Source organism: Theropithecus gelada, chromosome 10, assembly GCF_003255815.1.
Source record: "Theropithecus gelada isolate Dixy chromosome 10, Tgel_1.0, whole genome shotgun sequence".
NCBI lineage: Eukaryota > Metazoa > Chordata > Mammalia > Primates > Cercopithecidae > Theropithecus > Theropithecus gelada.
The window spans coordinates 9,053,876-9,068,261 of NC_037678.1; the positions used below are offsets into that span (position 1 = coordinate 9,053,876).

The window sequence follows — 14,386 nt, forward strand, 5'->3', positions numbered from 1 at the left end:
CCTGGTGCAAGGATCGTAAACTGACGGAAGCTTAGAGGACCAATCACAGCGACGTGGAGGCAGGAACAATGGGAAATAAAGGTCGGACGGAAGTTCCCGAAGCTTCCGGTGGCCGGCTTAATTGGGAGCTATGGCTAAACATCATCCTGATTTGATCTTTTGCCGCAAGCAGGCTGGTGTTGGTGAGACTGCGCCCTGCCCCTGTCTGTCTGGGTAGGGGTGGTATTAGGAGCTGGGGGGTTGGGGGTTCCCATCACTTCCTTAGTGGCTTGCCCAGCTGGCGCCACGTTTCCCGCCTTGCGGGCGCGGGGTGTTGTAGGAACGCGCAGGTTTGTGGCCGCTGATGAGAAGAGGGCGGGGGTGCGCGTGCTGGGAGCCCCAGGCAGGTATCGGGGGTGGGGTCTGGGCCAGGTCCACAGAAACTCAGAGCTTGCCCCAGGACGTTGGAGGAGATTCAGAAGGGTGGTTGGGCTGTGGGTTTGGTTCATTTGGAAATTTGTAATGATAAAATGGCTATCCGCAGGTATCACTGCAGTCCGTACTCATGTCCCTACCCCCAGCTCGAGGATGTACTTCCCGTTTGTCAAAACCTTTATTCTAATTGTACTTTTTAACCATCTTTCATCTTGCAGCCATCGGAAGACTGTGTGAAAAATGTGAGTGGAACCTACCGTCCCAACAGCCCACCCTTCCCACTCCCAGTTTCTGTGGAACCAGCAAAAGTGCCACAAAGAGGGCTTTGAGTAGATGTGCCTGGAAGTATGTGAACACTGAATGCTGGACTTCAACCAAAGGCCCCTCTGTCTCCCCACTGCCACTTGCACATTTAACGCTGTATCTCTCTAGTTTTGAACAGGAAAAATCGCCAGAGTAGCATGACCCTTCCCTAACACACAGCACTTTGCCGGCAATTATATAGGCTTATCATCTCTGAGGTGATTTTCTAGGCTCTTTACATATGTTAATTGATAAACCTTTGTATATGTTGAGGGACTTGAGATGGATACTGGGTAAACCAAGTTTCGTGATGCCAAGAGGAGGGTCCTAAAGTCACTGTCAAAAGGAGACTAGTGTATTTCCCCATGGCAGGAGATAGCAGAGGACTGAAGAACTTGTTGTGAGTATGACTCCATTCTCTTCCTTACAGGTGATGGCAAGTGTGTGATTTGTGACTCCTATGTGCGTCCCTGCACTCTGGTGCGCATATGTGATGAGTGTAACTATGGATCTTACCAGGGACGCTGTGTGATCTGTGGAGGCCCTGGGGTCTCTGATGCGTATTATTGTAAGGAGTGCACCATCCAGGAGAAGGATGTAAGTGTACAGCTTTCCATCTGACCTTTCCTGCTTTTGTTTAGTAATACTTTGCCATCCACTGCAATCTTCTATGGTCTATGGAGATTACTGTGTTCATCTAGTCATCTAGGTTATAATTTTTTCAAGTTCTGTGAGTCAAACTGGGTGTAGTTCAATAAAAGGCAGTTATTTTGCATCAAGGGGAAAAATGCAAGGGAAGCAAATCTTTGTCAAGACCAGCAATTTGAAGAGCTCTCTCTCTATTCATGTTTCTCTGTGATTATTTTTATTCAGAAATGACATCCGGCTGGGCGTGGTGGCTCACACCTGTAATCTCAGCACTTTGGGAGTCCAAGTTATGAGGATCACTTTAGTCCAGGAGTTCAAGACCAGCCTGGGTCACAGAGCAAGATCCCATCTCAACAACAACAACAAAAAACAATTTGGTTTTTTGGTTTTGTTTTGTTTTTTTGTTTTTCTTTTTTTTGAGACAGGGTCTCTTGCTCTGTGGCCCAGGCTGGGGTGCAGTGGCATGATCACGTGCAAGGCTCACTGCAGCCTTGACCCCCCGGGGCTCAAACGATCCTCCCACCTCATCCTCCCAAGTAGCTGGGACTGCAGGCATGCGCCACCACACCTGGCTAATTTTTTTTTGTAGAGACAGGGTCTTGTCTTGTTGCCTAGGTTGGTCTCAAACTCCTGGGCTCAAGTGATCCTCCTGCCTTAGCCTCACCAGGTGCTGGGATTACAGGCATGAGCCATCACTCCTGGCCAGAAAAACATATTTTTCATTAGTCGGGTGTGCTGGTGTGTACCTGTGGTCCCAGCTACTTGGGAAACTGAGGCGGGTGGAGGATCACTTGGGCCCAGGAGGTCAAGGCTACAGTGAGCCATTTTCATGCCACTGCACTCCAGCCTGGGTGACAGGGACCCTGTCTGTTTATAAGGCCTGTACAGCCCATGTTGTGTCATAGCCACTCATTAATGTCTCAGATCTATCATTAAGCACTATTCGGGTGTATATCGTGACAAAGTTGAATTTGGGACGATTCAAGTTGACTTCAGCTTTAAGCAGGTAACAAGTACCTTTGGTTTAATATTGCAGAAGTGATTGTGGCCCTGCATCATGACTTTTTTTTTGTCCCTTGACACTGCATAGTGGCAGTGGTTACTTACTATTCAACTCTCTGAGCCAAATGCCAGGAGAGAGAGCTTATAGACCAGTGCTACAGGCAAGGTTTACCCCATTTCTTTCGTTTAGTATTGGCAGCAGGGTTTTTGTGGGGGAAAACTATGAATCAGCTTGTTTTCTTCAAAAAACAAAACAAAAGGAAGTATGATACAGTCTCACTAGGTTAATGATAGTACCCAGTTATCTAATTTATTTATTTATTTGTTTTTTATTTTTTGAGACGGAGTTCACTCTTGTTGCCCAGGCTGGAGTGCAGTGGCACAATCTCGGCTCACCGCAACCTCCGCCTCCCGGGTTCAAGCAATTCTCCTGCCTCAGCCTCCCGGGTAGCTGGGATTACAGGAATGCGCCACCACGCCCAGCCCATTTTGTATTTTTAGTAGAGACGGGGTTTCTCCATGTTGGTCAGGCTGGCCTCAACTCCCAAACCTCAAGTGATCCGCCCACCTTGCGTCTCTCAAAGTGCTGGGATTACAAGCCTAAGCCACTGCGCCTGGCCCAGTTACCTAATTTAATTCTAATTTAGAGTAAGGCAAAAGATACATAATTCTTCATATTTCCATGAGCAAAGAATAGGTCTTTTATAGATGTTATCACACCTTGTTCCTCACAATAAGTTTGAGAAATAGGGATGATTATTATGATGCCCATTTTATAGTTCCTCTGACAAGCCCAGGCTATTCAACGAAACCTTGTAGTGTCCCCATTTCACCATGTTGTACTTTCATTTATATATTTATTTTATTTTATTTTATTTTTTGAGACAGAGTTTCGTTCTTGTTGCCCAGGCTGGAGTGCAGTGGCGCCATCTCGGCTCACCACAACCTCCGCCTCCCGGGTTCAAGTGATTCTCCTGCCTCAGCCTCCCGGGTAGCTGGGATTACAGGCGCCTGCCACCACCCCCGGCTAATTTTTGTATTTTTAGTAGAGACAGGGTTTCATTGTGTTGGCCAGGTTGGACTCAAACTCCTGACCTTGTGATCCGCCCGCCTGGGCCTCCCAAAGTGCTGGGATTACAGGTGTGAGCCACCACGCCTGGCCTTATGTTACCCTTTAATGTGTGCTTTTGGGATGTTTCCATGGTGAAGGCAACAACGCCAGTACCTCATTTCATGCACTTGGATCCTGCCTACCCCCAGTAATTGGGAGAGATTGGGCCAGATAAGACTACACCATTGGGCCAGGCACAGTGGCTCATGCCTGCAATCCTAGCACTTTGGGAGGCCAAGGTAGGTGGATCACCTAAGGTCAGGAGTTTGAGACCAGCCTGGCCAACATGGTGAAACCCCGTCTCTACTAAAAATACAAAAATTGGCCGGGCGCGGTGGCTCACGCCTGTAATCCCAGCACTTTGGGAGGCCGAGGCAGGCGGATCATGAGGTCAGGAGATCAAGACCATCCTCGCTAACACGGTGAAACCCTGTCTCTACTAAAAAAATTTAAAAATTAGCCGGGTGTGATAGCGGGCGCCTGTAGTCCCAGCTACTTGGGAGGCTGAGGCAGGAGAATGGCATGAACCCAGGAGGTGGAGCTTGCAGTGAGCGGAGATCACGCCACTGCACTCCAGCCGGGGCGACAGAGTGAGACTCCATCTCAAAAAAATAATAATAACAAAAATAAATAAAAAGAAAATACAAAAATTAACCGGCGTGGTGGCACACATCTGTGATCCCAGCTACTTGGGAGGCTAAGGCAGGAGAATTGCTTGAACCCAGGAGGCAGAGGTTGCAGTCAGCTGAGCCAAGATCAGAACATTGCACTCCAATCTGGCAACTAAGAGCAAAATTCCTTCTCAAAAAAAAAAAAAAAAACCAGTACACCATTGAATCTTCTATTGTTTAGGGAGATGAGAAAGGTCCTGAAGTAACAAAAACATAATTTCCGTTAGTGATTTGGACCTTTCTCTTGTCCGCAACTCCGATTTGCATTTACCTTCAACTATTAAGTCATATCCTGCTGTCCGGAAATCCTAATCTAGTCTACTAGCTAGATTACACTTCATTAGAGGCAGGACTTTGGTTTGTCTATTCGCCTCTCCTTTTCCTTAGGCCGTGGTATGGTGCCTGACGTGCGGTGCAAGCATGGTACATGTGTTTTGGTGCTGTCCCTGTAAGTCATCCAGAGGTATCCCCTTTAGGGTGTCTAATACATAGTAGGTGTTTGTTAACTTCTGGTCTATAAGCAGTGAAAGCATAATAAGGTAACAGCAGTGAAGAAAAGTTACAAACAGTTCCTAAACTAGCTACAGGGTAGCTATTTAAGCCATTTAAGACAGCATTTTCTTGAATTTTTGTATGGTTCTAGCTAGAGTTCTTATCTAGCATAAGCTTGCAACCAGAGAATGCTTAATAAATGTTAATTGCTGTCTGACTCCTCTGAATGTGGTGTGTGAACTGATACCTTTGGATCCTCATGCCTCATTCTGACCCTGAGACTTATTCTAGACGTCACTTCCCCGCCTTCACATTATACACGAATGTTCTGAGGACATTTGAGATGGAATCTAGCTCACATTTTCAGCGCTAGTTTCCAAGGAACACAAAGTCTAGTGACATGATCCAGGCTCTCAGCCTTACAGATCATCACGTAGATTAAGTGGCCAAGGCTCTTTCCTATGCAGAAACCTTCCTACAACCAAGGCAACCCTTGTTATTGTTCTCTTCCTGCAACTTTCATAATTGATAAGGGAATTAGACAGGTAAGCTAAGCCAGGTATTCTCATTTATAATTTTTCAAAGCCACAAGAATAACCAGGAGACAGGGATGATGTCTATGGACATTGCTACTAGAGGACTAATTGGTAGGTTCTTATGGTGCCGCATCGTGTAATCCCCTTAATCTTGATTCCTTTTGCATACCATTTTCCTCAGTTCTCCCAACCAGAACATAAGAAAAATAGCACTAACATTTATGAAGCTCTTAATATATGCCAGGTGCTTAGCTGAACATTGTTATCCAAAAGTTCCATGTGATACAGATGAGGATGCTAAGGCTTAGAGACGTTAAGCAACCTGGTTAGTCCAAGGTCAAGTGGCTAATGAGTGACAGATCAGGACTAGAACCTAGGAGGTCTGACTCTTTTTTAATTAATTAATTAATTATTTTTTTTTTTTTTTTTTTTTTTTAGTTTTTTGAGATGCAGTTTTGTTCTTGTCGCCCAGGCTGGAGTGCAATGGCATGATCTTGGCTCACTACAACCTCCACCTCCCAGGTTCAAGCGATTCTCCTGCCTCAGCTTCCCAAGTAGCTCGGATTACAGGCACACACCACCATGCCCAGCTCTTTTTTTTTTTGAGACAGTCTCACTATGTCGCCCAAGCTGGAGTGCAGTAGTGTGATCTTGGCTCACTGCAACCTACACCTCCTGGATTCAAGCAGTTCTTCTGTCTCAGCCCTCTGAGTAGCTGGGATTACAGGTGTGCACCATCACGCCCGGCTAATTTGTGTATTTTTAGTAGAGACAGGGTTTCACCATGTTGGTCAGGCAGCCACCGTGCCCAGCCTAATTTTTTTTTTTTTTTTTTTTTTTTTTTTGAGACAGAGTCTCTCTCTGTCGCCCAGGCTGGAGTGCAGTGGCCGGATCTCAGCTCACTGCAAGCTCCACCTCCTGGGTTTACGCCATTCTCCTGCCTCTCAGCCTCCCGAGTAGCTGGGACTACAGGCGCCCGCCACCTCGCCCGGCTAAGTTTTTTTTTTTTGTATTTTTTAGTAGAGACGGGGTTTCACCGTGTCAGCCAGGATGGTCTCGATCTCCTGACCTCGTGATCCGCCCGTCTCGGCCTCCCAAAGTGCTGGGATTACAGGCTTGAGCCACCGCGCCCAGCCAACCCAGCCTAATTTTTCTTTCTTTAGTAGAGATGGGGTTTCACCATGTTGGTCAGCCTAGTCTCAAGCTTCTGGCCTCAGGTGATCCACCCACCTCGGCCTTCCAAAGTGCTGGGATTACAGGCATGAGCCACCGCGCCCAGCCTGACTCAGTGTTTCTTAACCTTTTATTTATTCATTCTCATCATTGCACCTCTAAGGAGAAAAGTTAAAAGTTAATGTAAATTAATTAAATTTCAGGCTAGCTAAGCTGTAAGTAGGCTGGGGGCAGTGGCTCATGCCTGTAATCCCAGCACTTTGGGAGGCCCAGGCAGGCAAATCACGAGGTCAGGAGTTTGAGACCAGCCTGACAAACATGATGAAACCCCATCTCTACTAAAACTACAAAAATTCGCTGGGCGTGGTGGCGGGCGCCTGTAATCCCAGCTACTCAGGAATCTGAGGCAAGAGAATCACTTGAACCCAGGAGGCAGAGGTTGCAGAGCGCCGAGATAGCGCCACTGTACTCCAGCCTGAGCAACAGGGTGAGACTTCGTCTCAAAAAAAAAAAAAAAAAAAGCTAACCTGTAAGTAAAGAACGGAGCTGTACAAATTGGAGGATTGGGTGATACCATCACTTGGTACCTTCCAGGAATATTTAGGTATCTATAAGGATAGTTTGTAAACCTTGACCTGATCTAGTCTTCTTCTTTTACAGCTGAGGAATAATATAAGTCCCAAGAGAAGCAACTTGCCCACATTTGCGTCAGTAAGGCACAGTTCAAGCTGTCATCATACCATGAGTTTCATAGCCTCTCTAAAGGGTTTAGAGTGCTGTTATTATGTTTAATATCAGGCCTTTGTCCAGGAGAGGCAGCTAATGCCTTATTTTTACAAGGACATTAAATATAGATTACATTGCTTACTTGGGTTCACCTAGCAAGCTATTGGTGGGTGGCTTCCTTGGTACACCAGGCTTCAGAGATGGAAGCTGTCAATGTAATGACTTGATACATGTTTTCTAGGAGATCCTAAAATGTTAGTGTTAGCTTTGTGTGTTTTCGGAGATTTTTGTAGTTGTTAACATCTGCCCCCAAAGAAAGATGCTAGTTGAGTTAGAAATGAGTTGGCTAAGGACTTGATTAATTCATACTATTGCCTAATATCACAGGACTTAAACTCTGACATGGGTGTTTAATAAAATCAACAGACCTGTAGGGCTTTTCCAGTTACAGCTTCCCCGGTTTTTCTTCCATCATCCCTAATCAACTGGTGGAGTCATCATTTCTGTAGAACACAGCTTCCCAGGGGCTTCACTGAAAGCACTCAAGCTCATCAAATGGCCAGGGCAGCCTGTCATGACAAATCAGTGCGTGGTCTGTCAACAGCCACCTATCACCAGCACAGTAGTGCTCTGTACCCCCAAGACCATGTGTTAAATTAAGTGAATTAATGAAGACACATAAAACCCATTATTCTCCTATGGTATTTAAAATGTAAGGGCTGGGCGTGGTGGCTCACGCCTGAAATCCCAGCACTATCAGGAGGCCAAGGCGGGTGGATCAGAAGGTCAAGAGATTGAGACCATCCTGGCCCACATGGTGAAACCCCATCTCTACTAAAAATACAAAAATTAGCTGGGCGTGCTGGCGCGCCTCTGTAGTCCCCACTACTCGGGAGGCTGAGGCAGGAGAATTGCTTGAACCCCGGAGGCGGAGGTTGCAGTGATCCGAGATCACGCCACTTCACTCTAGCCTGGCAACAGAGTGAGACTCCGTCTCAAAAAACATAAAAGTAAGGTATGGCCGGCCACAGTGGCTCACGCCTGTAATCCTAGCACTTTGGGAGGCTGAGGCGGGCAGATTGCCTGAGCTCAGGAGTTCGAGACCAGCCTGAGCAGCATGGTGAAACCCTGTCTCTACTAAAATACAAAAGACATAAGCCGGGCGTGGCGGCATGCACCTGTAGTCCCAGCTACTCAGGAGGCTGAGGCAGGAGAATTGCTTGAACTCGTGATGCGGAGGTTGCAGTGAGCCAAGATCGTGCCACTGCATTCCAGCCTGGCGACAGTGAGATTTTTTCTCAAAAAAAAAAAAAAAAAAAGAGTTTCATAGTCTACCTCAACTGTATCACATTAGCAGCAGATATGGCTAAGATAAATGGCTAAACCGTTAATCCAAAAGTTATAAAATGGTCTTTTTTTTTTTTTCTTGAGACGGAATTTCTCTCTTGTTACCCAGGCTGGAGTGGAGTGCTATGGCGTGATCTCGGGTCACTGCTACCTCCGCCTCCTGGGTTCAAACGATTCTCCTGCCTCAGCCTCCTGAGTAGCTGGGACTACGGGCACGCCCTACCACATCTGCCTAATTTTTGTATTTTTAGTAGAGACAGGGTTTCACCACGTTGGCCAGGCTGGTCTTGAACTCCTGACCTCAGGTGATCCACCTGCCTCGGCCTCCCAAAGTGCTGAGATTACAGGCATGAGCCACCGTGCCCGGCCTACAAATGATCTTTCGTAAGTGCTAAAATACGAAAGAAAGTGCTAAGATAGGGAAGAAACTGATCTTGGCCTCCCAATGAAGGAGATACTGATGTTTGGACACATTTACAAACCCATTTATCGGGTTTTTCAAATACTAAAATGAGAATTTGAACTCTGACCAATTTTTTTTTTTTTCAAGAGATGGGGTTCTCGCTGTGTTGCCTACAGTAGGGTACAGTAGCTGGCTATTCACAGGCATGATCATAGCTCACTACAGCCTCGAACTCCTGGGCTCCAGCAATCCTCCTGCCTCGGCCTTCTGAGGAGTAGCTGGGACTAAAGGCACATGCTACCACACTGGGCTTAAATTTTTTATCTTAAGTCACTCTTGGTTCAGGCTCAAAGACTTAACAACTTCTCTGTTCTGTTTTCCAGAGAGATGGCTGCCCAAAGATTGTCAATCTGGGGAGCTCTAAAACAGACCTCTTCTATGAACGCAAAAAATACGGCTTCAAGAAGAGGTGATTGGTGGGTGGCCCCTTCCTCCCCCCAACATCAAGCTGCTGCAGCTGCGAGAAAACATGCCTACTACTACCAGCAGAAAGGGAGCAGAGACCATAGCATCACCAGGAGTGCCTGCTAGTGTACTGGCAGCTTGCCACCCCCTCCTCTCCCTTCACCCAGACGTGGTAGGGATGGAAAAGGATTCTTCACAGAGCACTCTGGCACACCGTATCAGAGAAAAGTTGATAGATTAGTTAATGATTTTTCTTGAATTCGAGAAGCAGAGATCTGTTCTCCATATTGATATGTTCTTCCTCAACCAAGATCTTCTAAAAAGAAGTAATATTTTAGTCTTCTGCTTGAGGAGTTGGCTGTGAAGCTACAGCCGGTGAAAACCACGTTCTTGCAGCAGCTCTGGTGGCAGCTGTCCTTGAGGAACTTTTGGTGTGTGGTGGGAAGCTATCAGAACAAGAAATGTAGGCATTTACTGTTTTTGGGGGAGAGGGAGGGGTGCTCCACCATCTTGAAAGGCATTTATTCATTTAACACTTGTGCTGTTGTCATGTTATTTTCCTTTTGAGAAATTGGAAACTCTGTTGCTATTATGTTAATAAAGTTGGTGTTTATTTTCTGGTAGTTACCTTCCCCATTTAACTTTAGGAATTTATTTTAGTCATCCAGGAATTTGTGATTCAAAACAAGAGGTAGTTGCCGGGTGCGGTGGCTCACGCCTATAATCCTAGCACTTTGGGAGGCCGAGATGGGCGGATCACGAGGTCAGGAGATCGAGACCATCCTGGCTAACACTGTGAAACTCCATCTCTCCTAAAAAATACAAAAAGTCGGCCGGGCGCGGTGGCTCACGCCTGTAATCCCAGCACTTTGGGAGGCCGAGGCGGACGGATCACAAGGTCAGGAGATCGAGACCACGGTGAAACCCCGTCTCTACTAAAAATACAAAAAATTAGCCGGGCGCGGTTGTGGGCGCCTGTAGTCCCAGCTACTCGGGAGGCTGAGGCAGGAGAATGGCGTGAACCCAGGAGGCGGAGCTTGCAGTGAGCCGAGATCGCGCCACTGCACTCCAGCCTGGGCGACAGAGCGAGACTCCGTCTCAAAAAAAAAAAAAAATACAAAAAGTCAGCCATACGTGGTGGTGGGTGCCTGTAGTCCCAGCTACTCGGGGGGCTGAGGCAGGAGAATGGTGTGAACCCGGGAGGCAGAGCTTGCAGTGAGCCCAGATCGCACCACTGCACCCCAGCCTGGACGACAGAACGAGACTCCATCTCAAAAAAAAAAAAAAACCAGAAGTAGTGGGATTGGTTAAGTACTCTGTCCTCTTATTACTACTGGAAGGAATTCAAAACCACCCATACCTTTCATTATAGATAAATCAAAGTCATTTTTAGAAACGTACTATTTTTTCCTTCCTATCCAACTTTAATTTTGAATTGAAGAGATGGCTTCCAGTGATGGTGGAGGCTGGGCACAGTGGCCCATGCCTATAATTCCAGCACTTTGGGAGGCTCAGGCAGGCAGATCTTGAGCTCAGGGGTTCAAGACCAGCCTGGGCAACATGGCAAAAACCCATCTCTATGAAAAATATGAAAACTAGTCAGGTATAGTGGCATGCACCTATAGTTTAGTCCCAGCTACTCAGAAGGCTGAGATGGGAGGATCACTTGAGCCTTGGAGATTGAGGCTGCAGTGAACAGTGATCCTGCCACTGCACACCAGCCTGGGAGACAGAGCAAGAGTGTCTCCAAAAAAAAAAAAAAAAAACGGGCTGGGCACAGTGGCTCGCACCTGTATTCCTAGCACTTTGGGAGGCCGAGGCTGGCAGATCACTTGAGGCCAGGAGTTCAAGATCAGGGTGGCCAACATGGCGAAACTCTGTTGCTACTAAAAATAGAAAAATTAGCCAGGCATGGTGGCACAGACCTGTAGTCCCAGCTACTCGTGAGGCTGAACACAAGAGAATTGCATGAACCTAGGAGGCAGAGGTTGTGGTGAGCTAAGATGATGCCATTGCACTCCAGCCTGGGCAGCAAGAGCAAAACTCCATCTCAAAAAAAAAAAAAAGGGTTCCAGTATAACCCAGAGGATGCACAAAGGAAGGATTCTAGGCTTACCTTGGAGGTGCCTCAGGAAGGCAGGGGAAGGCCATAGTCATAGGGCTACAGCACTTTCTGGGCTCTTTGAGCCACCCCTTTCTCTGCACTGCAGCCATAGGCTCCTTTTCAGTTCCACAACTGCTGCTTTTCTTTTTGCTTCTGCTTTGAGTTTATTTTTAACATGTTGATCCCTCCAGAATGCTTGTGCCCCCCTCCCTTTTACTCAGCTAACTCCTACTCCCTTCTGACCTTAGCCAAATATTTCCTCAAAGATGCCTCTCTGGACCCTTAATGTAAGTTCCCCTGGTACTCCCACATAGCATCATACGTCTTTTTTTTTTGTTTGGTTGGTTGGTTTTGAGACGGTGTCTCTGTCGCCCAGGCTGGAGTGCAATGGCACGATCTTAACTCACTGCAACCTCTACTTCCCAGACTCAGCACTCCTCCCACCTCAGGCTCTGGAATAGCTGGGACTACAGGCATGCACCACCCTGCCCAGCTAGTTTTTTGTTTTTGTTTTTTTTGTTTTTGAGATGGAATTTTGCACTGTCGCCCAGGCTGGAGTGTAATGGCACGATCTCTGCTCACTGCCCTCTCCGCCTCCCAGATTCAAGCGATTCTCCTGCCCCAGCCTCCCTAGTAGCTGGGATTACAGGCACCTGCCACCACGCCCAGCTAATTTTTTGTATTTTTAGTAGAGATGGGGTTACACTATGTTGGTCAGGCTGCTCTTGAACTCCTGGCCTCCCAAAGTACTGGGATTACAGGCATGAGCCACCAAGCCTGGCCTGTTTTTTGTAATTTTTATAGAGACAAGGTCTCGCTGTGTTGCCCAGACTGGTCTCAAACTCCTGGATTCAAGTTACCCTCCTGCCTTGGCCTCCGAAAGTGCTGTGAATACAGGCATGAGCCACCACACCCAACCCTGTGTGTTTTCTTAGCATTTGGTGATCAGTGAAAGTAACCTACGACTGTGTCTACAAGAGCAGGAAGCAAGTTTGTTTTGCCCAGTAGGTAGCAGGTAGGTGTTTAGTATTGAATGACTACTTAAAGTCAAGGAAACTGGGTAATAAACTGGGCTTTGATATGTCAGAACCTACAGGCAAAGGGTGCAGTAGGCAAATAAAGGCATTTGTTGGGGGTGTCAACTTAAGCAAAGACAGTCGTGAACAGGGTGCTATATATTGATTGATTCGGATACGGTCTCACTTTGTCCCCCAACCTGGAGTGCAGTGGCATGAACACGGCTCACTGCAGCCTCAACCCCCAGGGCTCAAACAGTCCTCCCAACTCAGCCTCCTGAGTAGCTAGGAGGTGAGAACCAGCATGCCTGTTTTTTTTTTTTTTTTTTTGTCTTTTTTATAGAGACAGGGTTTCACCATATTGACCAGACTGGTCTCGAACTCCTAAGGTCAAGCGATCCGCCTGCCTTGGCCTTCCAGTGTGTTAGGATTATAGGCATGAGCCACTACCCCCAGCCTAGGGTGATGTGTTTAGGGAGCTCTGAGCAATTCTAATCAATCAGTGAGGTGATTGCTATGGTTTGAATGTTTGTCCCCTCCAAAACTCATGTTGAAACTTTTGATCCCCAGTGTGGCAGTGTTCAGAAGTGGGACCTTTAGGAAATGATTGGGTCATGAGGGCTCTGCCCGCATGAGGGGATTCATCCTTTCACTGTTTTTGTTTGGTTTTGTTGAGACAGAGTCTGTCACCCACGCTGGAGTGCAGTGGCGTGATCTCGGCTCACTGCAACCTCCACCTCCCAGGTTCAAGCGATTCCCCTGCCTCAGCCTCCTGAGTAGCTGTAGGCACATGCCACCATGCCCAGCTGATTTTTGTATCCACCACCATGCCTGGCTAATTTTTGTAATTTTAGTAGTGACAGGGTTTCACCATATTAGCCAGGCTGGTCTTGAACTCCTGACCTCAAACAATCCACTCACTTCAGTATGTATCCACCATTACAGCATAAGCCAATCTACCTGGCCCATCCTTTCACTGTTAATGGATTAATGGGTTCTCATAGAAATGGAACCAATGGCTTTTATTTACTGATTTATTTTTTGAGACGGACTCTCGCTCCGCCGCCCAGGCTGGAGTGCAGTGGTGCAAACTCGGCTCACTGCAAGCTCCACCTCCCGGGTTCACGCCATTCTCCTGCCTCAGCCTCCCGAGTAGCTGGGACTACAGGCGCCCGCCATCACGCCTGGCTAATTTTTTTGTATTTTTTTAGCAGAGACGGGGTTTCACCGTGTTAGCCAGGATGGTTTTGATCTCCTGACCTCATGATCTGCCCACCTCGGCCTCCCAAAGTGCTGGGACTATAGGCGTGAGCCACCGCACCCAGGTGGGACCGATAGCTTTATAAAAGGAGAAACTGAGCCAGCACTCTCAGCCCCTTTGCCATGTGATGCCCTGTGCCACTTTGGGACTCTGCAGAGACGGTCCCAGTGAGAATGCTCTCATTAAATGTACCCCCTCAACCTGGGACTTCCCAGCCTCCAGAACTATATAACTATATAGTTACAGAACCTCTATAACTATATAATTATAAATAAATTTCTCTCTTTATAAATAACATAGTTTCAGGTATTACAAGCAAAAGAAAACTGACTAAGGTGTGGTAGGTCAAAAGAGGTAGAGAGACCAGATCATTTTCAGACTGTAATTAGAATGTGCAAAAAAGCCCTAGTTAAGAATAAAAAATAGCCGGGCGCGGTGGCTCAAGCCTGTAATCCCAGCACTTTGGGAGGCTGAGACGGGCGAATCACAAGGTCAGGAGATCGAGACCATCCTGGCTAACACGGTGAAACCCCGTCTCTACTAAAAAATACAAAAAACTAGCCGGGCGAGGTGGCGGGCGCCTGTGGTCCCAGCTACTCCGGAGGCTGAGGCAGGAGAATGGCGTAAACCCGGGAGGCGGAGCTTGCAGTGAGCTGAGATCGCGCCACTGCACTCCAGCCTGGGCGACAGAGCCAGACTCAGTCTCAAAAAAAA

At 47.3% G+C, this 14,386-nt stretch overlaps 1 protein-coding gene across 2 annotated transcripts; it reads left to right on the forward strand.

The window, feature by feature from the left end:
* The first annotated feature begins 58 nt into the window (after positions 1-58).
* On the forward strand, positions 59-9,914 carry PHF5A (PHD finger protein 5A). Of its 2 annotated transcripts, XM_025399257.1 has the most exons (5): positions 70-182; positions 633-656; positions 1,148-1,314; positions 7,011-7,061; positions 9,210-9,914. In XM_025399257.1, exons 1-5 carry the CDS (start codon positions 131-133, stop codon positions 9,297-9,299), a joined length of 384 nt encoding a protein of 127 aa, XP_025255042.1. In that variant the 5' UTR covers positions 70-130; the 3' UTR covers positions 9,300-9,914. The 2 variants fall into 2 exon arrangements, with proteins under 2 accessions (XP_025255043.1, XP_025255042.1); XM_025399258.1 differs by lacking the exon at positions 7,011-7,061 and having other exon boundaries at positions 59-182.
* Positions 9,915-14,386: the final 4,472 nt, after the last annotated feature.